Source organism: Apus apus, chromosome 12 (assembly GCF_020740795.1).
Source record: "Apus apus isolate bApuApu2 chromosome 12, bApuApu2.pri.cur, whole genome shotgun sequence".
NCBI classification, from domain to species: domain Eukaryota; kingdom Metazoa; phylum Chordata; class Aves; order Apodiformes; family Apodidae; genus Apus; species Apus apus.
In genome coordinates, this window is record NC_067293.1 from 2468976 (window position 1) to 2495231 (window position 26256).

Sequence of the window (26256 nt, forward strand, 5' to 3'; positions counted from 1 at the left end):
CCATCGTACGTGAGTGGATTTCTGTTCGGGGACAGGTGTTTGGGTAGATACTGTCACTTTGGGCACTCTCCAGCTACTGAGGGTGAAGCCGTGCTGGTTAACAAAAACTGCATGGAGGTGCCATAGCAAACAGCAAGTGATATAAGCAGTAGTTAGAATAATATCATGGTTTGGGTTGGAAAAGACCTTTCAGATCATCAAATCCAATCGTTAATGAGTTCTATCCACTTATCCTGGGAAACTGATTTCCAGATTTGAAGAAATACAGCCACTTTAAGAAGCTGAAATGATGAAAAATACTAACTTTTCCTTCTCTGGAGACATTCCAGACCCGTCTGGATGTGTTGTTGTGGGCTCTGCTCTAGGGGATCCCACTCGAGCAGGGGGGTTGGCCTAGACAATCTCCAGAGGTCCCTTTTAACGCCCACCCCCCAGTGCCCCTGTGACCGCCGCGGCGGGACTCGAACCCGCGGCCCCTAAGGCCCCGCCGCCTGACGCGCCCCGTCTCCTAGCGACCGTTGGGCTGTTTCAAACGCAGGCCCCGCCCCCAGCGGCTCCAGGCGCGCTCCCCGCGGGGCTGCGGAGCGCGGCGCTGCGCGCATGCGCCATGGCGGGACGGGCGGGCGGGACGCAGGCGCTGCGCAGGGGGCGGAGTTCTTGCCCCGCCCCGCGGCTGCCGCGCATGCGCGGTGCGTGCGGGCGCGGGGCCGGTCCCGGGCGCGCTCCCTCCCCAGCGGCCGCGGTTGCACCGGCGCGGGCAGCGGGGCCGCGGCCCAGGGGCTCGTCCGTCGGCGCCAGCGGGAGGGGGAACGGGCCGCCCCCCGGGCTGCCCCCGGCATGGGGCGCTGCTGGGGCCGCCCCGTCGGCCGGGCCCGGCGCGCCCCCGGACTCTGCCTGCGGCGCCGCCCGCGGGGCCTGTAGGGGCGGCCGCGCCGCGCCGGGCCGGGGGGAGCGGCGGCATGAGGAGCCGCTGCGGGCACCGGCAGTGAATGGGCGTCGCGGCGGAGCGGGAGGAGCCGGAGCCGCTGCCGCGATGGCTCAGGAGAAAATGGAGCTGGACCTGGAGCTGCCGCCGGGGAGCGCCGCGGCCCCGAGCGACGGGGGCGGCCTGAGGCGCTCGAACAGCGCCCCGCTCATCCACGGGCTCAGGTGAGCGCGGGAGGGCCCGGCCCGGCCCGGCGGGAGGGCGGCCTGAGCCGCGGGGGCCGCAGCCCGGCCCCTCCGGCTGCCCCAGCCCCGCCGCTCGCCCCGCTCCTCGCCGGGGGCCCGGGGGCCCTGGGACGTGTCGCTGGAGCCCGCGGCTCCTCGGTGGCTGCCGAGCCGCGGGTGCGGGTCCCCGCGGGCTGGGCCCCCCGCGGCCGCCGAGGGGATGTTTGCAGCGCGCTGGCGGTTGGAGCTTTCGTCACAGCGCTGTGCCTTTTTAAGTCAAGCACAACTTCGAAAGTTGTTCACGACGCTTTCTGTTTTTGCCTCTGCAGTGACAACTCGCAGGTTTTTCAGCCTTATGTGCTGCGAACTCGCAGGAACAGCACGACGGTGATGAGCCGGCACAGCATGGTAAGGAGTCCTGAGCGCGTTTTGTTTACACCCAGCAAGGAATAATTGGGCTGGAGAAATGAAGCTAAACTTGATTTGTGTTTGCGCCAAGCATCCGAGCAAGCTTCCAGGCAGCAGAATATGCATATTTTATTTTCCACCTGTAACTGCTGCCAGCAATAAAAGAATACTGGGCTATTAAGCCATGTCCCCAAGAAGAGAACAATAGCTGAAGCTGTGTGTGATTCTCACTGTTAATTACAGTCTTAACGTTAATTTGGACCTGACTGTGGCTTGGAAAACTGCTCTCGCTATTGAAAGTCACAAAAGGGACCCACTTTTCTTTAAAAATGAGAGTCACAAGTCTTCATTGGCCTGCTCTTTTTTTTTTTTTTTCTCCAGAGGCTGAACTTCAGATGTCAGAAAACTATTTAACTTTTCAAAGACGTTGCATTTCCTTTTCTCCCCCTTTCTTTGCCAACTCAGAGATCTGTATGTTCTTTTAGCCACCAAAGCATTTCTTTCTCATCTGAGGGTAGGGAAGTGTTGCTTTTCTCAAAATCCATTGAACTTACAGTCCTGAAATAGGTTTTCTTGATGTTTTCTGTTCAGAAAAAGTGAGGTGGAATTTTAGTTCAAAATATTCTCTTGTGTGATTTTTTTCAAGAATCCAAAGTTCTGGAACTCAGATCAGGAGGTGTTGCAGCAGGTAGATGTGCATCCTGAGTTGGCCTGTTTGCACATGGCAGGAGCCAAATCTCTAGAAGAATAAAACTGTATGCAACTGAAAAATTGCAAAAAATACAGTTGTAAGGATTGTTGTTCAAGACTGAGCTGAAAGGTTGAGATTTCTCCTTTTACAGCAGCCAACTGGTTGAGTAGGTCAGTGCAGGAGTTTGTCACCTTACTGGAGGCATCAGGGAACTGATTCCTGGCTTCCTTTGTAATACCCCACTTGTCTAAACAGCATCCAGAGCTGTTCCTGCATCTGAGGTGCTGAGCTGGGCCTGCTTGCAAGCCTGAGCTCTGCACCACTTGCTGAGTGACAGAAGGAATTTGTAGGTGGTAAAACCAGTCTTTTCTCCTGAAGGTCAATGTTTTCTTTTTGCAACATCGTTTTGAGTCACCCACAGGTAGTTGTACAGCTCATTTTTAATTCACTGAGAAGGCAGGTGATGGGATGCATGCAGGCTGCTGGTGTGGGATTTAATCATTGTGGCTGGCACTTTTGTGTTTTCCCAGTTGTTGTCATCGTCTCCTATTCGTATTCCTAGCAGCCGACTTCATCAGATCAGAAGGGTAAGTGAAGTTCTTACCTCTATATTTAGTAACAGAATGAACAGTATTCTGTAATATTGAACCGTTTTCATGGTGGGAGTTTCTTTCCTGTTGAGTTTTCCACGAGGAAGCAGTCTTTTTTGAGACTTAATTTCAACAAGGAGCTGTCCTTGCAAGGCTTGTGGTTGTCATGTTTTAACTACTTTGCATTTTTGAAGTGTTGTTTCATTCAAGAGAAATGGTGAGCTGGGCTGCTGGCAGTCTCTTCCTTCTGGAAGGGCTCCTGCTGTTCATATTCCAACTCTAACAGGGAATTACTGAATCACAAGCATTATTCCAAGTACCTGTGATGAATTAGATGTTGTGGGAAAACTTATGACGTTTATCTCCTGCAGGAGGAAGGAGTGGATTTAATGAACAGAGAAACAGCGCATGAAAGGTGAGTGTTATTGAAACAAGATGATAAAATAGCCAGAGTTATCCTCTTTGTAGCTACTGATGGGATTTTTTGTGTTCTAGGGAAGTGCAAACAGCAATGCAGATAAGCCAGTCATGGGAGGAAAGCTTGAGCCTGGTAATCTCTTTATAGATGTTTCCTATTTAATTCTCCTTTTACACTCAACTGACGAATTTAAGGGGAAGAGAGAATTTAACTGTGAAAGTAATTTAAGAAGAAATTAAGTTCATCTACCTTAGCTGTCTCATGCATTTGGCCCAGTGACTTTCCATTAGAAGGCTGTGCCTTGGGTTCCAAGGTAATGTCGTGCACCAGTGTTGAGTGTGAAACCTTGTATTTACAGAGTGACAATGACTTGGACAAGTCTGAGAAATCTTCCTCCCCAAAGAGAATAGACTTCATTCCAGTTTCGCCTGCACCTTCCCCTACAAGAGGGATAGGAAAGGTAGGATAACTGAAATACCAAACTGGGTGAACATAGCAGAATTTTAGACCAAGGTGGACTGTGAAGATGTGTAGCTTCACAGATTGTTTGATAATTAAAAAACACAACCAAGCAACAACAAAACCCCCTCCAGCCCAAACCCACATCTTACTGGTTTCAAAGAATCAGATGATTCTTATCATCTTAGAGCCTATGGAGTTTGAGCTGTGTGCCAGTTCTGTCACACTGAATGCTCTCAGTTGCTGCTATTTGTGCAGTGTTTGGACAGGGTAGAGTTCTGCTCTAGGGAAGCTGGAAGAGGTTGTTAAAGTAAGCAAGTTTGGACATGATCTTCAGCCAAGTCAGAGGGAGTGTGCTGGGGAAGGAGTGCCACAATCAGGATGTGTCCTGTAGAGTAAGAGTGCATGCAAGGACCAGAAGCTGCAGATCTCTGCTGAGGAGGATGAAGATGTCTGTCAGTTATGGAAAGGAAGGCATATACTGACTGTGAGGTGGATCTTGGATGAACTACTTTTTCCAGTGAGAACTGGAAAACTGAAATGTAGCAGAGAGAAACTGGCAGCTGTGTTGAACTGTGTTGAAAGATGGGCTCCCTGAGCTCTCTTTCACCCTCTTTAGAGGTTCTGCTTTTATTGCTACTATTTTTTTGCAAGCCTCTAGCACGGAGAAGCCACTTACTACTGCTGGGTAAATGTGTCCCTGGTGTCACACTGGTGCTGGCAGCTGGTCCTGTACCGTAGGAATCATGACTGTAAAGCAGTGGCTGTCAATTGACAGAAACATTTTTGTGCTTAGCTGTGGGCATTCATGGGCTAAACTCAGATTAGCTGCAGAGCTACAGAGCTGAATACTCTGTTCTACTTTAGAACATTGTGTTAAACTTTCAGGTCAGATGAATTTTGAGTAAGTTCAACTTGCTTGTTTTAACAACCCTCTTGGAAGAAGTAAGTCCTGGGTGCTGTACTGCTACTTCTAAATGTAACAGGAAGAACAGAAACAACCATCTTATTTAGAAAACTGTTTTAGTTTCAGATTTCTTGTGGGTTAAAATTTTAGGTTAATCTGAGCAGGATTGCATTAGCCAGTATGCTTTTGCAAGATAAGTTTTAATGCTTCTAAGATTGTGTTTAATCATCTCTGCCTTATTCTGTTACTAGGTTTTCTTTAAATGGGCATGTTTTGTTTGGAGAATGGGGGGAAACACCTGAGTATTTAAAAGGAAATTCTGAAGCATCTTAATGTGCCTTTGTCTGCAGCAATGTTTCTCACCATCATTGCAAATGTTTGTGAGCAGCAATGGATTACCTCCAAGTCCTATTCCCAGTCCAACCAGGAGATTCTCCAAGTAAGTAACATCTGCAAGTAGCAGCTATACATGCCATACACTGGCATGAATTCCAAAGCTAGCAAAAAGATTAGTTCAAGCTGATGTCAAGGCATTAAAAGAGACACTAGTTTTGGAATAGCTGAAGGATTGCCACACCAAAATGTGGAAGTTCAGCCTCTACCAGTGGTAGCTTTACGTGCAAGTTCTTGTAGGAACCTTGGTCAGCTGCAAACTAGACTTGGTAATTTGTGAGGAAATTCCTGGGCACTTCAGGTGAGCTTGATTAACTAGCCTATCAATTCCATGTAAATATTGCACACAGTTTGTACATGGATTGAAGTGAGGATGTGATCCACGAAGGGAAGTAGAAGACCCTAGGGGATTCACTACAACTTGGTGTGGCAAATAATCTGCTCTAATAGGCAGGACTTTTACCTATTTATTCAGGCTCCCTAAGCATTCCAGGTTGTGAAGAAATAGTTTTAAAGAACATTTTCTATGTTGTGGTTGTGTTGATTTGGTGCTGGGTTTGGTGGTGTTCAGGCTTGGGTCCTTCACAGGCCTGACTGAGTGTCAGTGTTATCTCTCTCTAGCAGGAGGAGTCAAAGTCCAATCAACTGTATCAGGCCCAGTGTTCTTGGCCCCATTAAAAGAAAAGGTATGTGTATTTACATTCCCAGATCTTATAATATGGATGTAGTTTTGCAACTGGATACATTTCCATATTTTTGTTGTTGTTCTGTAAATAGAATGCTCTTGTATCTGCAGTGAACTGGAATTTGCCAGTGGTAACTTAAATATACAATGTAAAGTAGATAGTCTAAACCTCAAGAATTAAAAATTTTAAAAGCAGTTGCTACTTGAAAGAGGCAAACTTTTATTCCACATCAAATTAAATGTTATGAATATTTGTAAGCCCTGACATTCCTACGAGTAGCACTGTACAGTGCACACCCTGCACATCATCTCAGGAATGTTGTTTATCGTGCAGTATCTTCTAAACTTAGTGCTGAATGTTTGGTTTTATTCTGAAAGTTCAGAAGGTGAGTGTTTAGAGAAATGGAATAGATCAGTGCTCCTTCCTCCTGAAAGCTGCATTCTTTCCTGGAAGTATTCCATAGTGATGATATTCAGATTACATCCCAGAACAAGTCTCCATAGCAGAACTGGAAGACTGAAGTATTTACAAGTGTCCCTCTAGCTCTGCTGATCTTTGCATTTGATTTTTAAACTTGGGCATCCTTAACTGCACCAAAAAGGTGTCCTTTTATTATATAAGAATTATATTTAGCTTTTGGGGAAAGCTACTGCTTACTGGTGTTTTTAGGATTGCTTTCCATATCAGGTAAAGATTGTTGTCTAATTTATATTAAACTGACAGTGGAGAAGAGAAAGACAAGTTTTCTTATAGACACCAATCCTACCTTGGTTGTTAATTTCTATGAATTTTAGAGGCATTAAAAGTTGAACAAAAGTTTAAAAAGTCAGGAAATGTATTTCCTTTTCATACGCTTTTGTTGCCAAACTAAAAACTAAAATACACTGTAGTGAGAGGTTTTTTCTTTTTCTTTAAGCTTGTTATTGGCAAAGTCATGATATTTCCAGTGTGCCTGTTGTACAGAAGCTGGGCAGATTATACTGAACAGATTGTATGAATTCTCCCCATCATGTTTAATCCTTTTGTGTCAGTAGATGATGACTGCAGGTACAAAGACAGTCTGATGTTTAATTAGAAATGCACACACATGCCAATTTTTTCTGTTCAATTTTTCTGTAAAAGTGTTCACATGCCCCAGAATTGGTTGCACACAGGAGGGTGAAACTCTGCACCAAGCTGACATTCCTCTTTTCATGATCACCAAGAGTTTTGATGTCCATATTTTGGGTTGTGTCAGTTGTTTCATGTCAGCTGCTTAGTTAAAATCAAGTCACAGTAATTAGTTTGCTTTAGATGACTTGATCTGGTTGTAGTCTTAGGTAGCAAATGCCTGGTTTTGTGTCTTTGAGATCGTTGTAGCCCCTCAGGTACTGCTGAAGCATTAGTTCAGTTAAGGATGGACTGGATGGTTAAACAACAACTAGTACCAAATTAATGCCTTACCCATGTGTTTTGTTTGCTGTAGAGGATTCACCATGTGACAGGTGCAACCTTGATGCATTGTGGGGCAAACCTCTTTTTTACAATAGAGAAATGTTAACTAGTCATGCCAGAGGCTTTATAAGTTTGATTATTTGCACTGTTTTCCTCAGGTGAAATGGAAACTGAAAGTCAGCCAAAGAGACTTTTTCAAGGAACAACCAACATGCTTTCTCCAGATGTTACACATCTGACAGATCTCAGTTCATGGTAAAATATTTCATGTGCCCTGAAATGCCAGAACAAGGACTGTGCATTTATCACAAGCTTTCTTGGTTTGGTTTTTATTTTCCCTTCCAGACAAAAAAAAACCTACTTTAAGTGTAGTCTGCATGTGACAATGTTCCTACATTTTGTGTATCAAAACTTCAATACTGAATATAATTGTTACAAATCCTTGTTGGTCCATCAGCAAGGTTACTTTGCCTCAAAGATGCTTCCTCGTTTCAGTCTGTTGTGGGCAGTGGTCAAATAGTATCTGTGGTGCTTCTGAGGACTGGAAAATGTGTTTGTAATAGTTACTGCAGTTCGTGTTGATACATTGATGTGTTAGTGTTACCGTCTGTGCCTCCTTACGATTATAAAAAGCAGAGTTCTTTCTTGGGTCAAGAGTCAGATACCAAGTAATCTAAAGTATCAGCTCTGTATTACTGTAATTTGTTTGCCTGCAGACTTGAAACTGCCTAGAAATATTTGTGTGTGTTGCTTCCAGCTAAATTGCAAAAGCATCAGTTTCTGTGCCCTCCAAAATCTTGCTTTGAGTAGTGCAACACTGAAGTAATCAGTGACATCTTTGCTGCATTGCTGATTAGATCCTTATTATTCTTTTCCTATAATATTTGACAGTTCTATTCTCATTACTTTTCACCTCCTTTCTATAACTGATTAAAATCAGAGTCATAATTTGTTCTGCATGTTAAAAAAAAATAAAATTCTGCTCCTCATTCCCATGAGGAGCACGAATCACTGCACAACATGCTACAGAAAACAAGGAGTCTTCAGGGCTGCCAGTCTTGCAGTGGAGACTGAGTGGTAGTATAGGTCTCCTACATCCTTTCTACAGAGGGGGAAGGACATCAGCTTTCTACACAAAGACATCAGGCCCACCTTACTAATCTTTTTCTTTTTTCCCAGCCTGTCTTCAGATATCCTGGATGGGAGCAGCAGCAGTGTTGGCTCTTCCTCTGATTCCCTGACTAAAGGCAGCATAACCACAGAGTCTCCAGTGACCTGCTCCAACTCCTGCTCCTCATTCATTTTGATGGATGATCTCTCACCCAAGTGACTTAAGTTCTGAGTCAGTGTCTGGCTGTGCTGTTCCCTCCCTCTACACTTGTACAGGGAAACAAACTCTGATCCTTGAACCATTAACGTGAGGATTATTGAAAGGAAAACTGTCATCCTTGGTGACTTTCCATGATTTTGATTTATTCATTTAATGGACACTGTAAACCATATTAATGTCTGGTTTTGCAAATTTGTTTTTTAAACAAGATGTCTGCTCAGATTATACTAACTTCTTGCTTTCAGGAACTTGCATACACTTTTTGATTCCAAAAATAGGGAACTACCTATTAGTGTTGCAGTTTTTAGGAAAATACTTCTGTCATTATCGTGGTCACTCTGTCTAGTGGGAAATAATTTGGTTTGGAAGGATTTGAAAATAGTAATTTATTTCCTGGCACTTCTGCCATTGTGTAAAACTATCCTTGCTTCTTTTTTTTTTTTTTCAGTCACTAGACTCAAATTCTCTTATAGAAGTGAGAAAAAACCCTCTTTTCTTAGTGCTGCTAGTCCTTTCTATTACTGAAGACCACGATGGGTCTGGAAATCTCACTATTACATTAAAAAAACCAAACCCAAAACCCCACAACAGAATAACTAATGACTGGCACATTTATCATCAGTAAAGAAAGAACAACCTGAAGATGATTAAAGCTGCATAGCTCTGTCCCCAGATCGTTTATCCTACGGATTGTAGGAGATAAGGTCAATGCTCAGCAAGGTTTGGCCAAGGGAAACGGATCCACGCCTCGGTCTCAGACGTGCAGTGCAGATCACTGAGTCATTTAAACTACTGTGTAGGACAACCACGTGTGGCACCATCATGTCTCCTGTGGCATTGAGGTCATAGGTATTTTTGTGCCTTAGGGGACATTGTTAGAAAAGGATGGGATGTAAACCAGAGGGGTGGGTGGGCAAAGTCCTTTTTATACAGCTTGTTGATGGGAGTGCTTGCCAAGAGTCTGTCCTGGGTGCTGCTTCCCTTCCTGTTCCTTCCCTCGCACGGTGCTGTTGGGCAGGCCCAGCTCTGCTGGGAGATGGCAGCCAAAACCTTTGGAGCTGCTCTCTGCAGCATTCCTGGCTTTGTTATGGCTGTGAGCAGGGCAAGCAGCTCAGTGAACAGTCAGTTTCTAAGGAAAGACTTCAAAGTTTGGATTGAATGTGAGCTCTGCAGATGGGCTGAGGAGTCAGGTGGGAGCTCTGAGTAGGCCTGATAAAAGTACCTTGGTCAGTCTGAGGTAAGACAATAGGTATTTTACTTTTTAAAGACTTTAATGGGGCAAAATAAATCTGTTTGTAATCTACTGTGTTATGCTATTTATTATTTATAACTATGTAAAAAGTCTGTGGTGATGAATTATAGTATTTTTTTATGATTGAGTAAGTTTTTTATGTTCAGTAATTGCTGGCTGGTTTGTATTTAATACGCAACGTTGTCTGCCAGAATCATAAGCTTCCATTTTTGAATGTTTGTAACATAAATGCTTCTTGTTTCTCTAAAAGTACAACTTCTTTTTGAAAGAAAATAGCACTGAATTGAAAGTAAGATGATGTGCTTTAAAAGTGAGCACAATCTCTGGCAATACTGTCTGGCTAAAAAGGGGAGGGGGAGAACCATAGGGTTTTTTTTTTTTCCTGTTGTGAAGAAGCTGTTGAGTTTCCAGAAGACATGTACATACCAGATTATTTTTTAAAAGTGTTCCCATTAATTTGTAAGAAGTACCATACTGGGCCAACGGTGGCACTACAATTTGTAATATCATTTTCATCTGTGGAGCTTTAGTTCCCCACCTCAAATAAATGTGCATATTGTAAAATCCTGTCCCTTGGTGCCATTTTTCAATGAGCTCTACAGTACTGAATGTTAATTTGATTTGTATATCCACAGTGCTATTTCTTGAATTTTTGATGTCTTAAATCACTCTTTTTTTTTTTTTTTAATTCATGCTTGTATCTTCTCTGCTCTCTTGATGCTAAAACATTTGCAAAATACTGATAAAAAGCCTGTCATCAAATTCAACCTGTTCCCTGTTGCCCCAGTGTCATTATACCCTGCTTTTATTAGTACTATGATTTAGAAATCTGAGCAAGGGGTGGCAGGAGGGGGGAAAACCTGTTGCATGCTTTCTTAAAACTGAGAAGAGCAAAGCTGTTGCTTATTTCTGGCTGACTTACCTGTACAATTGATGTATTCCAGATTTGTTTGTTAGTGGAGAGTCTTTATATATAAAGTACTGGCCTTTGTAAACATTAGAATGTAAGCTTCATAAAGCAAACGCACAAATACTCCCCTCTGTTACAGCAGTTGTTTTAGTGTTGTGGCTCTTCTCCACTCTTCAGAAGACTATTTTATAAAATATATACATGATACACACAGGCTGTGTCTGAGACTGAATGTCATTGTTAATCCAGTGGGTCCCCTCTAGCACCATGTTCTGTTTCACCCAAGTAGCTGTGAGACCACTTCTTGGCTTTAGTGCTAAGTTTTCTGATACTCTGACAGCTGATATTTAACTGCACCTGAGCTGCTGCTGCTGAGAGGTTCAATCTTTATGGCAGTGCAAGGGTTTTACAGCATAACCTGAGAAGTCACTGCACTTCTGGATGTGTGAATTGTCTTGTCTGTAATGAATTAGATACAAGTTTGGGGAAGGAGGCCAGCTGGTGCTGGTAGTCAGCTTTAATATATAACTATTGACACTTAACAACTGCTTTTTATGACTGCATTTGTGCTGAATTGCCACAAGGAGTGGCTGAGAATTCCTCTCCTTCCCCCTCATGTTTTTGTTTCAATAAGGAACCATTCATGTGTATCTAGTGCTAAGAATCACCAGGGATGACTTAACCTTTCATGTTGTAACTGTTGAGGAGAAAGTTAAAATTACCAGTGTAATTCAAGTAGCATTTTAGATGGACAATTTTTAATACATGAACGAGTGTATGATGTTGGTCTTTGTTTGGCTCCTTGACTAGCACTGCCTTTCCATCCCATCCCTAGCACACTGAATCCTCCTTTTCGTGGGCTTAGCATGCTGGAAGGATTTTACCAATGGTTTAAGAAAAATGTGTGTGTCAGCTGTGGAACTCTGTATGTTTTGATAATACAGAGTGTTCTGCATCAGGAAATGGGTCACAGTGTGCGTGTTTCATCCTCCTTCATTGAATTTCAAATTGGGGATCCTGGGCCCAAAGCCCTGTATTGAAGGGGCTGCTTTTCTGTGTGTGATTAAATCCTTTCTCCTACAATGAAAGTAATTAAACTGTCAGTGGGTGAGGACATAAATCTGAGCCCTGCAGACTTGATGGGAAAGCCCATTCTCAAAGTGCACGAGGAAAGCTACGCTGTGTGAAAACAGCAAACTGGGATGATTATTTTTAAGTCCTGGTAAAAACTACTTGAACAACTCAAAATGCTGCAAACATTTTAAATGTAAGGCTTGAACTTGGCACTCTTGTGTCAACAGAAGCACGTTGGGGCTGGATGTAGAGGTTGACTTGAGCAGGTTTGGAGCTCCCACCTTCTGGTGCACAAACCAAATAGACCAGTCTTGGGAAATGATTTTTTTTTTTTTTTTGCAAATATTCACATTCTTACCCAAGGACCCTGCTAATACACTGCGTGGCCACACACATGAGAACTTGTTTTTCCTGGAGGAGTTTCATCTGCCTATAATCTCCCCAGTAACTTAATAATAAAAAAAGCTTTGCATTAATATGAGTTCAGATATTACATGAAGTCATAGAACTGTTTCATTTGCTTGTTTGGAGTGAAGGCCAAGGAGTATTTTTGGAGCTATACAAACTGCCTCTTGTATTCCAAGGCTCTTATGGAGAGCTGCCATTTATATAAGTGGAAAGGGACTTTGCCTGCCATTCACTGTTTCAATCTCTCTTGAAATCTGCTAAACAATCCTCAGCAAATTCAGTGATGGACACCAGATGGGTCACAGCAGGTACCAGGTGAGAAGGAGGTAGTAATGAGCCCTGAATTAAGAGTTTTAGTCCTGGATGTAGACCTAGCTTATCCAACACAGTGCCAAATGAAAAATGTGTTTTTCAAGCACCTGAGGCTTTGATGAGGGTCTGCACTGTTCAGACTGAGAGGAACAGGTTCCTTGTTGGGGAAATCCAGGACTGGTTTGCCCGACCTGCCCCCAGGGAGCATGCTGTGCTTGCCAGGCAGAACCAGAGCAGCAGTTGTCTCAGGTTTAGCTCTTTGGAGAGGGCAGGGAGTTGCTGTTTGGGTTTGTTTAAGGGCTGGTTGTCTAACTGACAGCTAGGACCTTTGTCATCAGCCTAAAATCAAAGATAGATGTTGGCTTAGAGCAGGTCTGTTTTCTGAGGCAGTAAACAGGCTGCAGAGCTGGTTTGAGCACAAAGGCCCAGGTCTGCTTCTTGCTGCCCATGAAGAGTCCATGTAGGGGGGCAGTAGGTGCTGCCATCCCCATGGATACAAGTGCACACAACTTCCAACTCCTACTGTACCTCAAGGCTATCCTTTTTATTGGTGTACTGGGCACTTCATGGAGGTCTCTTGTTTCAATCTAAATTGTTTTGCACTAAAGCTGCTTTTTATTACTTGCTTTTAGAACTTAAAGCCTTTTGATATGGGGCTTGTTGGGCCTTGGGTTTGAGTCTTGCCTCTGACTGGCATGCCAGGGCCAGCATTTTCTTTTTAAACCTGAAGCAATTTGTTTTGTTCATCCTGCATTATAAAGTTTGGAAATGCAGAACAGGCAGGTTTCTTGCTATTAACAAAGAATGCATGTTAGCTTTGGTGATCACAAAAGGCTGGGGGGGGGTTTAAAAGAATTAGACCTGAAAACACAGAACAAAGCAAAGCCTATTTTTAGCAAACCGATTCAGTTGGTTTGATACCAGGCTCTTTTTTTTTTTTTTAAATGGAGGCAATGGTCCTTTGAACAGATCCTTAGTAACACAGCAACAAAACCCAATACACTTTCACCCCCAAACACTTCTTAGTGTAAAGTAAGTCTGGAGAAGAGAAGGCTCCAAGGAGACTTTATAGCACCTTCCAGTGCCTGAAGGGGCTGCAGGAAAGATGGAGCGGGGCTTTTTACAAGGGCTTGTAGTAGGAGGACAAGGGGGAATGAATCAAAACTGGAAGAGATTTAGGTTAGACATTAGGAAGAAACTCTTCACTGTGAGGGTGGTGAGACCCTGGCCCAGGTTGCCCAGGGAAGCTGTGGCTGCCCCATCCCTGGCAGTGTTGAAGGGCAGGTTGGATGGGGCTTGGAGCAACGTGGGCTGGTGGGAGGTGTCCCTGCCCATGCAGGGGGGTTGGAACTGGATGATCTTTAAGGGCCCTTCCAACTCAAACCACTCTATGATGCTATGAACACACCCACAAGTTCTGTTCATCTCTAACAAAGAGGGGGCAGGACCTGTCTCTGAACAGCAGTTTGCAGTGAGATCCCCTGTGATTCAGCAGGGCTGTCAGTGACACCAGGCTGTCCAGCAGTTCCTTGCTGTCTAAAAAGCATCATCTAACACTGTACAGTAATTCTAACACCTACAGCCTCCCTTGGCTTATTTCTGAGGGCCATGAGATTTTTATCTTTTATACAAACACCATTATTATCTGCTGTTATTGACTGCAGTTTGATGGCCTTTCTAAATAGCTGTGGTAAAGCTCCTGGTGGACTTAGTGGACTCCTGCAGTCTCTCCTTTTTGGGTAGAACAAGAGTTTGGGATTTTTTGATTATTTTTCAGATAATGCAATGTGTGTCTTCTGGAAGAATCATCCATTGTGTTTCAATTCTGCCCAGGCATTTGGATATCGTTTATGCAGAAGTAACTCCTATTTAAAAGCATGAGTCAAATGAATCTTGGAGATGATGACATGCGTTTGTTTTTAGCAGAAGTTGGCTGCTTTAACCCTTGCATCCCCTAAAGAAACCTCCTGCATTCTGCTGCAGTCCCCACCACTTTTGAACTTCCCCAAAGTTAAGTAAGTTGGCAGAGGTGCCAGGCTATTATTTGTACTGGGAGAGTTTATAATGCAGATTATGAAAACCCTATTGTGCTCGAACAAAAGGATTTTCCTTGCCTCAAATAATTTGCAATTTAAATTTGTCATGAGAACTGTGATGGTTTATCAGGGCAATGCCGGGTCGACAGTTTTTGCAGTATGAAAAACTTAGGATCTGTAATAGGCAGATAGGAAGCAGGTGGTGGCAAAACCATGGTCTAAAGTAGGATAAAGAATATAACTAAAGTTAACTTCCCCAGCATCTAAATCTCTATCTTGGATTTGGCCTCTGACAAAAGCAAATGCTTTGCTCTACAAGCCCCTAAAATTATGGAGAAATTCAGCTACTGACACAGACTTAGCAGCTCAGTCTCAAACCTAATTGAGTGTCAACACTTCTCTCCTTATGACTAGAACCTCCAAGAATCTTGAAGAAAAATAAATGTGAAAGGGGGAGCTAGAAGGAAAATGCCTCTGTGCCTATGAGGTGTGAGTATTGGTATGAGAAATGATAGAGAGAACAAAGCACAGTGGGTTGGGACAATTGTGCTTGAAGGAAGGGCTGAGGGTGTGCTACGTCCAGTACGTGTAACATCTTGTTTGTGTGCAGGAATAGGCTGAGAGAAGCAGCTTTTTGTGGGAGAAGTGACATCAAAGAGCCTCAAAGAGCTGCCACTGTAATAGGAAACATTTGCCTTTTGAGACTGTTGTTGCTGCTGGTCACTTCTGTTTTTTTTTTTTCTTATTTTTTTCCTCTCCTGTTCTTCAAACCCAGCAGCACGGCTGGGGTGGGCCAGATGGGCAAGAAGGAGGGGTCTGGGAGGGCTAGCTGGGTTGGTGTGGACTTTCACAGCCTCCCTCCTGCCCCCTTCATGCTGAGTTTGCATCAGCCTTGAAGCTTGCAATTGCATTTGTTTGCCAACCAGGGGCTGGATGCTGGGTGCAAGGCTGGATGCTCAGCTGCTTGTCCTTAGTAGCGTAGTTCCTGAAGGGAATGGCCAGCTTTTCCAACATCAGGATGTGCCCTAGACACGAGTGGGAAAAACTCTTCATGGGGGGAGTGGGTTGTGAGACCCCACCTGGAGTACTGTGTCCAGTTCTGGAGCCCCCAAAATAAGGACATGGAGTTCATGGAGAGAATCCAGAGGAGGCCGCAAGGATGATCGAAGGGCTGGAGCAGCTCTGCTGTCAGGATAGGCTGGGAGACTTGGGGTGTTCAGCCTGGAGAAGAGACCTTAGAGCACCTTCCAGTGCCTGAAGGGGCTCCAGAAAAGCTGGGGAGGGACTTTAAAAACAAGGGCAGAGAGTGAGAGGACAAGGGGGAATGGATCAAAACTGGAGGAGGAGAGGTTTAGGTCAGACATTAGGAAGAAATTCTTCACCATGAGGGTGGTGAGACCCTGGCCCAGGTTGCCCAGGGAAGCTGTGGCTGCCCCATCCCTGGCAGTGTTGAAGGGCAGGTTGGATGGGGCTTGGAGCAGCCTGGTCTGGTGGGAGGTGTCCCTGCCCATGCAGGGGGGGTTTTGTGATTCTATGAAATGAGAGAGGAACTGAGGGTGTAGAAGTTGGACAGAGATTCCCAAAGAGCTGTTGGACCAATGGGAGAGCCTGGGGGACCTGGTGGGATGAGGGACTGCAAAGAGGATCACAGCAGAGCAGCAGGAGGAATGTCACCCAGCAGGAAGGAGACGGCAGGGCAGGAGGCTGGTCCACCTGCTTGGTCTGGAAGATGGTTTTCCTGTGGAGTCTCATGGTTATCCTTGGTGCCAGCAGCAGGCTCGTGCTGAGGAAGAGGAGCTGTGGTCTGGCTGCCTGCAGGCAGCCGTGCCACCCCACGGCACAACTTGTGCCTCTCGGGGTTGATCAGGTGTGTTTTGGGGAGCAGCTGAAATTTCCAGCCATGCTTGGCATTAGCAACAAGGAACCTACTGCAGATGGTGCTTCTGATGGGCCAGCAGCACAACACCCATCCAGCTGCGGGGGCGGTTTGGATCGGGAGCAAGAAGTTCCTGGTGATCCGATGGCCACAGGATGGCGTCCGGCGGCTTGTGGAGCACCGAGCAGGAGGCGAGGAGCGGTGGCAGGACTGGCTGAGTGTCTGCCCCGTGTCCATCCTGCAGCTCCTAGTGCCAGGAATCTCTACTGTCTTCTTTCTTTTCACTCGCCCTGTAACCTCTTCCTTCCAGAGTGAGGTTTGAACTTCTTTGTCTTAACAACTGATAACGAACGCCCCCCAAAAAAAAACAGGGGCAGATGCTCTTTGGTGATAAGACCAACACAATCCCACACTAGAGGGGATTTTCATCAAATTTCCTGACAACCTGGCATGAATGAAAGGCCCTGTTCAGAGCCAGGGAGCTCTCCTAAGGGTGTCCTGCATACTGGCTGGTCTCCCAGCCCACGCAGCCCTCAGCAGGGTGTGTGGCACACGGCAGCTGGTTGCAGCGAATGGCACTGCACAAGGTGGGCTTGTCGTGGTTTTTTCCCCCTGAAGCTCTGGAGCTGCAGTGTTCCCATCAGACTGCACAGGCAGGCAGCATCTTTCTGTCATTTCTCTGCTTCAGACCCGGATCTTGGAGAATTTGCAGCACCTCCAGCTCTGCAGCCTTGCAGAGAAGGGGGAACGCCTGCCTGTGTGGAGCCAGCACCCAACCACGTGCTCTGGTGTCCAGCTGAGGGCTTGGTGAGGCTGGCTGGGACACATCTTGGTGTCTGCTGCTGCTTGTGACAGCCTGCACAGCAAGGTGCACCCTGGGCTGGGTGCTGGAGCTCTGCCTGCCGGGCTACACCCGGGGCTCGGGAGGTCCCACCACTGCGGGCTGACCCAGCCTAGTGAGGAGCTGGGGGCATCTAGACGAGCCTGACCTTCTTCACAAAGTGCTTTGAGATCCCTCCGTGGCAGATGCTGTGCGAGGGCTGAGGATGACCAGCAGGGCTGGCCCTGGGAGCCCTGGCGGGGCCCCCGGAGCAGCGACCGGCCCCGCTGTGCCCGCGCAGCGCCTCGGCGGGGCTGCAGCTGGGAGCGGTTTCTCTGCTCTTTCATAGTTTGCCTTCTCCTTCGCACGTCTCCAGCAGGAAGTGCAGCTTCAGCAGGCATTGTGTGCCTCAGCAGCCTGCCAGCTGCCTCGCTCCAGCTGATTCACAATTCAAGTCACTCCTGATAAGTTTGCAAACAATGTGCAGTGATTGCTGAGCCAGATAGCAGCTGAGCTGGGCTCCTGGTCCAGCCCGGCAGCTGAATGAAGCTGTGCATTTACTTTGTAAAGCCCAGGGGTCAAACCTGCCCTTCAGGCTTGGTGCTGCTCTGATCTTTCCTAAATTTCTCCTTTGTTTAGGAATAACTTGAAACGAGTGTCATTATTATTAATAAAACTCTCATTTGTGCGGGTGGAGGCACAAAGTGGGCACATGGTTGGTGTTGGTTGAATATGAGCTATAAAACTGAACTTGGGACTTCTGACTTGCAGTTTAGTTCTCTGGTCATGGGATAACTCTGTTACCCCCTTTGTAACACACTGAAATAGCCCGGGAATAACTCCAGTGAAAACAAGAGCAACATTTTTTTCTCCTTGCCACAGCTTCATGTGGCAGCCACTGAAAGCAAGCACTGAGGGACCGGCCCAGGGGAAGCAACTGCACTGGTGGCTCATCAGCCCTGGCAGGAAACAGCAGGTCAAAGTCAGAAGGAACTTACTTAAGAGCTAATGAGTGAGTGGAGCAGCAAACATCATGAGAAAGCTCAGGTCAACAGCCAGCAGAGCTTGGGGCTCTCTGTCTCATTCCTTATCCCTCTTGCTCTCTGCTGGTTCACACCTGCTCAGCCAGAGATGCCAAGGTGCTGATCCCTCAGGTGAGGGTCTGCAGGTGAGGCTGTGCCCTCTCCTCTTCTGTGCCCAGGTCTCCCTGGAGAACGGGGTCAGCACAGGACACTCACCTTTTTATCTTGATCAGTGCATTTTTGTGAAATGAAATCCTCATGACTTTATATCTCAGCTTGGCAGCTACTTGTTTTTTTCAGCTGTGTGTGTAGGGTCAGGAGGCACAAGTACAGCAGCCCAGAACTGCAGGGTGGGTTTGACCTTTTGTGCAAAGATTGGTACAATCCAGTGGCAGAAGGAGGAAAGCATCTTGCTCCTGTCAACGACAGCAAGGTTTTTGCTAGGTAAGCTTGGGGAAGCTCACCTCAGGGCACTTTCCAAAGGGCATAAGGTCACATAATAGGCAGACCTCATGTTTTGAAGTGTATTTGTCACTGTGCCATATGTTGGGGTTGTGTTTTTTTACCCCTCCTTTAGCACTGGGATTGGAAATTCATGTTGGAGAAATGTGAAAGCAATTGGGCCTAATCCATTCCTGTTGTTACTCCTTTTGTTTTCACTGGAGTTACTCCAAGGCTGAATTCAACATATGATGAACAACTTGTTCTCCAAAGTTGGAACTTAGGGGAGAAGGTTTTAGGGATGATCACACTACTCTGAGGCTCCTTCTCCAACAGCTGAAGCTCCCACAAGAGGGACAATGTCTGGTGAGTTTGGGTTATTGAATTTAGTACAACACTCTAGTAATAAGCCCTCTAGTCATAATAATACATTATTATCCATTAGAACAATTACTTGAATGAAACCCAACTGCTAGCTCACTTAGATTGGATGGAAAAATCCTAGCTGTTGATCTCAGTTGCCAGTTAGCTGAGCAGATACTAACCACGAGCAAACAACTAATGGTTCTGAGGCTGGTAATCCTCCTCCTGCTTTCCTTTCCTCTCACCTTCTCTGGAAACCTGCTCCTCCACTGGAGGCTGCCACTTGTGAAATTTTGGCTCCTCTTCATGCATTGACCACCTCAGCTGTAGCCCAGGAAAGCCTCCAGAGAGGCTACAAGCCCGAGGTCAGTTTTAGTTAGATGGAAAAAGAAGAGTGCTATAAGCTATGGAGGAGTCCCACATTGGCAGCTGAGGACTAGACGGTGTTTGCTTGTGCTTGGTTTATTTACAGAAAGGAGGATATTTCTGTAAGAACTGAAATGAAACTCTTCACAGATCTGCTAGAGTGACCCAGTCCTCACTGGTTAATTCCTTCTGTGCTCCTGTGAGACGTTGGTGGGGTCATGGCAGACACAAGATCCCCATGGTAAAATTAAGCTTTTCTTTCTTGGAGAAGTAACCACTGCTGTTTCTCTGGCTCACCCCATTTCGTTTGCTTTCTAAACAACTTAGATCACAAAGGGTTCCAGGAGGGCTGGAGCACTTGCAAAGAAAAGGCCTGGATGATTTCCTCCATTTAAGAGAGTCTTGTGCAAGTTGTGCTTCCTGCTCTTGCCCAGAGAAGAGGATTTATAACAGATGGTCCTGCAGTCTTCACTGTGTGGGATCTGGAGGGTGGAGGATTCACCAGCTGGCCCTGCTTGGAAGGGCAGAGCAGCTTTCTGCTGAACAACAGGACTCCTGTCCAAATAATGGAAAATCCCTCAGTCCTGGAGCCCAGCTGGCACTGAGACAGGAGATCTTCTTGGATCAGCTCTGTCACATTGCACCATATCTCCTCAGGCAGTTTTCAGTGCCACAGCCACGGGACATCCTTGATCTTGCTAAGGTTGAGGACTTCTCTGTGACCCTCTGAACATCATCTTCTTACTCTTCTGCTTCTGGCCCAGGCAGTGGGTGCTGGCTGCTCTCCCCACTGCTTCTCCTGCCAGACCCTCTCTGTTTGCAAGGGCCCAAGCTGCAGTTAGAAACACCACCACCAACTGCCAAGGATGGTACAGATCCTTGTAGGATCAGCATTATAGGAGGGAGCATTTATTGGGACTTTTTACAAGGGCTTGTAGAGAGAGGAGAAGAGGTAATGGATTAATCTGGAAAAAGAGAGATTCAGATTAGACATGAGGAGGAAATTCTTTCCTGTGAGGGTGGTGAGACACTGGAACAGGTTGCCCAGAGAAGCTGTGGCTGCCCCATCCCTGGCAGTGTTGAAGGGCAGGTTGGATGGGGCTTGGAGCAACCTGGTCTGGCGGGAGGTGTCCCTGCCCATGCAGGGGGGTTGGAACAAGATGATCTTTAAGGTCCCTTCCAGCCCAAACCATTCCATGATTCATTTACTCCAGCTGACTGAAATACAGGAAAGTCTTCCCCAACACCTCAGCTGCTGCACAGGGTAAATATTTTCTTCAACAGTTATCTGCTTAGTAAGTGAGGAGGAAGCCTTGGCTTTTAAAACCAAAATAAAACAACTTCCAATCTTACTTGACTTGACTTACTCCCCCCATAGCAGAAAATGTCCCATTAATAAGCTGGTCAGTGCAACAGTCAATGAGGTGCTGCCCTGCTTAGAGTTTGTTTTGCACGTGAAGTCTTTGCCTGAGGAGTTCCTTGGATTCCCAGGTTACAATAACTAAAACCTGAATCAAATCTGGGTGGAGGACACAGATAAGCAGCCTGGAGTGGACAGTTGGCGGGAGTGTTTTGGATGAGTTATTCCTTCCCAAGTGACATGATCCCACACTGGACTCATTCTTTTCAGACATGAACTTTCCCAAGACAGGGAAGTTTGGGTTCTGGATTCAGCTGCGAGAGCCGAGTGTTGCTTTCCAGATGGGCTCCCATGCCTCTCCTTGAACAAAACCAAGGTTCAGCCTTGGCCATCAAGGCACCAGATTGCTGTCTTGGTGGTCTCCCCCACCTTGGGGGCTGTTTGTCAGACCTGCCTGCAGAGGCTGGAAAAGGAAGCACCAGGAGGGGCACCCCAGGGTGCTGGGGATTTTTAAACATTTCTTTCCCCTTGAACTTAGCTGAAATGCACAGCCACTCCAGGACCTTCAAGAGCTGCTTCTCTAATCTCCCCAGAAGGATTACTGCTGCTGGAAATTATGAGGGCTTGGACTAGCTATCAACTTTATCAGGAAAGCTTCTTTCTGGCCAAGCCAGTAAGAGCTTTGCTAAGCGGGAATCTTGGGTTGAAGCTGCTCTTCTCATGTTTCACAGATGGCCTCAATGAATGATTTACTAGGAGAGTAAAAGATTAGCCAGATTCCTCCAACTGCATCTCGAGGCATATAAAGCACTGGATTTTACTGGGGCCTAGGCAATTCCTAATTCTTCAGCCTCATTTGAGTGTTATACTAATTGCCCTGTGCTCCCTTCCCTGAGCATCAGGAGTCTCCTGGTGAGGAACCCACGCTCCTCGCACGAGGCTCAGAAGCAGCTGTGCCAGTGAAGGCTTTTCTGGATGGTCTGACCACAAGACACTGTGTCTCTAGTTGTGTTTTACTGGAGAGGTTAAAATGCTTCTGGGAGGGAGATGGTAGAGAAAATGCTTAGAATCTGCAGTGAGGTGCAGATCAAAGGCTTCAGAGAGTCTTCCTGTGGAGAAAATCCAGTGCTGGAAAGTCCAGGAGACCCATGGTTTGTGTAGGGCAAAACCTCTTGGTTTAATGTTTTAGCCAGTCTCCAGAGCTTGGGTGAGCTCTTCTCGGGGAGGGAGATGAACCCGTGTTTGCCTGGTACGGAGCTCCTCACATTTTTCTCTTTTACACTTGGCAGCCAGAACCCTGTGTCTGACTGTGGCAATTCCTACAGAGTGTGGCTGTTTTGAAGGACTGCAGTATGGATTTATCCATCCAAATTGGAAAAGCAGGGCTTAAAGTGGACCTACTTTTTCTTTTAGAGTGAGACTGGTCAAAGACTTTTGTTAAATTATTTACGAGTGGTCTCACAAGACCAACAGACCTTTGCATTTAACCATCTGCACACCTTCCATTGTGCTTTTAGCCCCTGTCCTCTGAATAAAAAAAACAATCCTAAGGTCCCTGAAGGGCTTGCAGGGATGGGTTGCCCATCCCTATGGATGTATGAGGTGCACACACTGTAAAGTGTAAAGCAATATTGGCACGTGCTGATCTCATGTAAACAGCCTTTGCTTTATAGCACTGAGAGATGAGAGCTCTGAGACTCACTGGGGGAATCAACCCTTAGCAGAAATGTTTAAAATATTTGGGGTTTAGCCAAGAGGCTGAGCAAAGAGGTTTTGTGTCTTTCTTTCTCTCTGCTGTGATCTCCTCACACACAGCACTAAAAGCTATGTATGAAGCAGGAATGAGAAGAAGCAGCCCTGACAGACTTGTCCCCAAGGCATCAAGAGGTCACAGACACCCAGTCTGCCCCAGAAGTAGGGGAATTAGAACAGTTGCTACTTTTCCGATTTTTGCATCACCATTTTTCTGTATGAATTGGGGCTGAACTTACTCCCAGGTGGTCCCTTTTGATTAAAACCGATGGCATAAAGGAGACACAAGCAGCCCTGGGAGTTCCCTTGATAAAAACTCCCTCACCACAGTTAAGGGAATGGTAACATGGAATGTCAGAGGATATTTTTGAGGCTATTCAGTCACTCACAAAAATGTTACCCATAGGCAGCCAGACCAGGGGGATCCCTGGGGTTGCCTGACTGTGATCTCCCATCAGTGACCATCTAAGGTCTCAGAGCCCTGCAAGAGTCCACCAAAGACTGCACCTCTGCTTCTCATTGCCAAGCAGATGGGACCATGGAGAAGGGTTTGAAAAGGCACAGCCAAAAAATGAAGAAATGAACAGGAAGAATTCAGTCAGAAGAGACATAGAAGTGCATTTCCTTGGTTATTTGAATATTACTCTCATTATTTTTAGATGCATGATCCTTTTGCCAGATGTAGCTCATGGACACTTGGGAGCCTGACATCTGACTCCGAAAAGGCATCAGACACCAACTCCAGCCTTTCCCTCTGCATCCCACCATGGCTGCTTCTTTGGAAGTCTGTGTTGGCAGTGGTGGGATAGCTGTGCAGTACACAGCTAGGAAACGTTCCTCTTGCAGTGTTGCCTTGGTTTTTATTTTATTCTCTTCTTCCTGGAAGCTCTGATTGCCAAAGCAAGAGTGGATCTGCTCCTGCAGAAAGGGCTTCTCTCTGCCTGCCCCCATCCCTGTACAGAGACTGAAGCTACCCCTCTCCAAACCCAAGCAACAAAAGCAAAGAGCTAAAAAGGAAATTTGAATGCTAATGAATTGATGAGATTACCTACATGCTTTTTTTTTTCTCCCCAGTTTTTATTGCAGTGTGCCAGGGTCCCACCTGAGCCCCGGCTCACTCACTGGCACGAGACAGGCAAGGGTAGGAAAGGAACCAGCTGGGATCCCTTTTTGGAGCATTTGCTCCTCAGATGTATCCCAATGTAAATAACCTTTCATATCACTTTACAAAGTGACTGCTAAGTGGGACAGAGGAGAAGGTATCCTGTAATGTAATCATGTCTGTCTTTTCTCTTTCTTTTCCTGCTTGGTCACGGAAAGGAAATCTGGCTGATTGTTAATGTGAAAGCATTTGTAGTGGTGATGCCATAATAGATATGAAAGTTCACAGGACTCTGGCAACTACTAATATACTGAGACTTCCAGATGGAAAAATGAAAGCTGCCTGTAAAGGATTCCCTCTTGACATGAAATCCCCTCCAATACCCTGGGACAGCTGCTTGCCTGGGATCTGTATCTCAGATGTAAGGAACCAGAACAGACACGTGCTCTGTTCTACAAAGACCATGGCCCTAGAGACAGGTAAATCATTCTTTATAAGGAAAAAAAACTTCCTACAAAATTAAGTTTTTCTACAAAAGATATTATTCAGGTTTTACTCGGTATTTGACCTAATAAAAAACATGGCTTAAAATGCATAAATTGTGGTCTCTTATATTCTAGTGCTCCAGTAACTTCCTCTGGAGAAGGACTTGGTGCTGCTGAAAACATGGCTGGATGGCTGGGGGGGGGGGGGAGTCTGTCCTGCAAGGAGCTCTCCTGTTGCTGAACAAGAGCATGAAGATGAAGCAAGTGGCAAAAGTTTCCTGGGACATGTTGGGTCCAGACTCTTCTCTCCCCTCAAGCCACACTCTCTGCTTTTCCTCCTTCCCCATATCAAATAATTTGGTGAGTTTTCATTTGAAAAACAGAACAAAAACACTCAGAGCAGCTGGAAATTAGGAAAAGCCAGGCTGGGATGCTAGGGTGACACAAGCTTCACACAAAGGGTGAGCTCCTGGAAAATCTCCCCCTGGTTGTCTCGATTGGCTTTAATTCTTCATGTGGTACCTTTGCCATGGATTCAAACACAGCTCTGGGCTTGGGACACCAACATGCAGAGGGCTTCAAACAGAAGTGGTGCTGCCATGAAGTTCAGGGAGGAGAAATAATTCTCCCTGAGCTCCCCACGAGCTTCCCTGCTGGTCTATTTTTGGCAATAGCCCTTTTTAGTTCATTCTGTGACAGGAAATTTTGCACTGAGTTTCCCACTGCAGCACTCTGAGCCGGTCACAAGGGCGACACACGCCTGTGTGGAAGTTTTCACCAAAACAGATTACCCTGACTTTGGCAGATTCCAAGATTTCTTTGCATCCCTCCTTCTTCTTGGCCATTGCTTCAAATGAATAAGACAGCAAACCTTGTAAATAAGGGAGAACAAAAACATGCAAATAAAATAGCAAGACTGATCCAGCTGTGGGCTCAGCACACGCAGGGATACGAAGGTGAAGGAATATTGAAGGAAGCTTTCAAAACTTTGTTTCTTTGCCAGAGCTCAATCTCCAGACAATAATTTAGCTCTACTAGTGATGCGTTTCAGTGTGTTCCTCTGTTAAGCAATGTATTCCCTACAGAGCAGCTCTGGAGCAGCTGCTAGCTACAGGTTTTCTGCAAGCTGAGGTCTCTGGGTCAGGAACACTCCACCTTCTCCCAGCACATCCCCCTGAGCTGCTCCACACCTTGGTGCTCTGTTGCCAGGCAAGATGAGTTCCAGGTTTCAGGGTGCTGGTGTTCCAGGTTTTCAGCTCAGCTTGCAGTGCACAGGCTGAGGCCAACCTGACTGCTTGCTGCTCCTGCTGGAGAGAGCCACGTGTCTGGAAACCCAGCACCGTCCCTTGTCACGTCTCAGCTGACAATAATGCTGACTTTGCTGCAAGGAGCTCTGCTTGCTCACCACAAGCTGCACAAGACACTGCTCCCCTGCATTTAAACACAGACACTTCATTCTCTTTAAGGTGCTGCAAGGTCTTTTTCAAAATGAATCCACGTAAGTGCAACCCATGGCTTACAGAGCACCCATGGCAGGCTGAGACCCCAGGGCAGGAGGAGGACAATCTTGACTTTGTTGCTGCTAAAGACACAGATTATTTTTAATGTAAAAGTTATTGTCTCGGGCAGTCTTCATCTCCCCAGGGCACAATTTCAGAATGCTTTAAATTAAGTCTGGAGGCTAGAAGTGTGTTAGTCATTGCCCATACATCTTAGGAGAAGCAGGGCTCTCTAAAGTTATTGTTAACATCAAGCATCTGGTTTATGTTTATAATGATTTATTCAATGATGGGAGACAGGTAAGGAGCCATCATGGAAGACAGACTAGAAGAGACTGGGGCTTTCAAAGCTCTGAAACCATTGTTAAATCAAAGTTGTCTGACTTCAAAAGGAATATATGACTTGATTAGGTCCTTTAAACAATGTACACTGCTCACAAAGCTGGCAGATATTGCTATTGGAGGCAGAGTTGGTAGCTCAGGCTGCTCTGGAGGTTGCTTGTCCTTTCTTAGTGCAAGATCCTGTTTTGATGTCATTACTCTGGCTTTCTCTTTTCTTGGGGGAAAATTCCAGCCAAGTACTTCTCCTGCCTGTGAGAGCCAGGGCAGAGAAGAATACATTGTTTTGTCAGGGTTAGAATAATTCAGGAAATCCTTTCTTTGGAAAGATCTAATGCTTCCATACTTTGAAAGAGGGACTTGAAATCCAGTGG

At 46.0% G+C, this 26256-nt stretch overlaps 1 protein-coding gene and 1 non-coding gene across 2 annotated transcripts; both read left to right on the top strand.

Annotated features, from left to right (window-relative positions):
• The first annotated feature begins 698 nt into the window (after positions 1 to 698).
• Positions 699 to 10840, top strand: LOC127389602 (P2R1A-PPP2R2A-interacting phosphatase regulator 1-like). The gene is made up of 10 exons (XM_051630259.1): positions 699 to 1149; positions 1479 to 1557; positions 2779 to 2835; positions 3210 to 3253; positions 3334 to 3388; positions 3615 to 3716; positions 4973 to 5061; positions 5637 to 5701; positions 7294 to 7390; positions 8315 to 10840. The coding sequence occupies exons 1-10, from the start codon at positions 1034 to 1036 to the stop codon at positions 8463 to 8465; spliced, it is 855 nt and encodes a 284-aa protein (XP_051486219.1). The 5' UTR covers positions 699 to 1033; the 3' UTR covers positions 8466 to 10840.
• On the top strand, positions 8090 to 8234 carry LOC127389865 (small nucleolar RNA U109). The gene has a single exon (XR_007890721.1). It is a non-coding gene; the product is annotated as a small nucleolar RNA U109 (small nucleolar RNA).
• Positions 10841 to 26256: the final 15416 nt, after the last annotated feature.

Excerpts from the sequence above, each read along its gene's own strand:
- LOC127389602 (XM_051630259.1), top strand. The coding sequence starts at position 1,034 with ATGGCTCAGGAGAAAATGGAGCTGGACCTGGAGCTGCCGCCGGGGAGC. Across the intron at positions 3,254-3,333 it reads AGAGAAACAGCGCATGAAAG|GGAAGTGCAAACAGCAATGC; the intron begins GTGAGTGTTATT and ends TTTGTGTTCTAG. Across the intron at positions 3,717-4,972 it reads CTACAAGAGGGATAGGAAAG|CAATGTTTCTCACCATCATT; the intron begins GTAGGATAACTG and ends CTTTGTCTGCAG.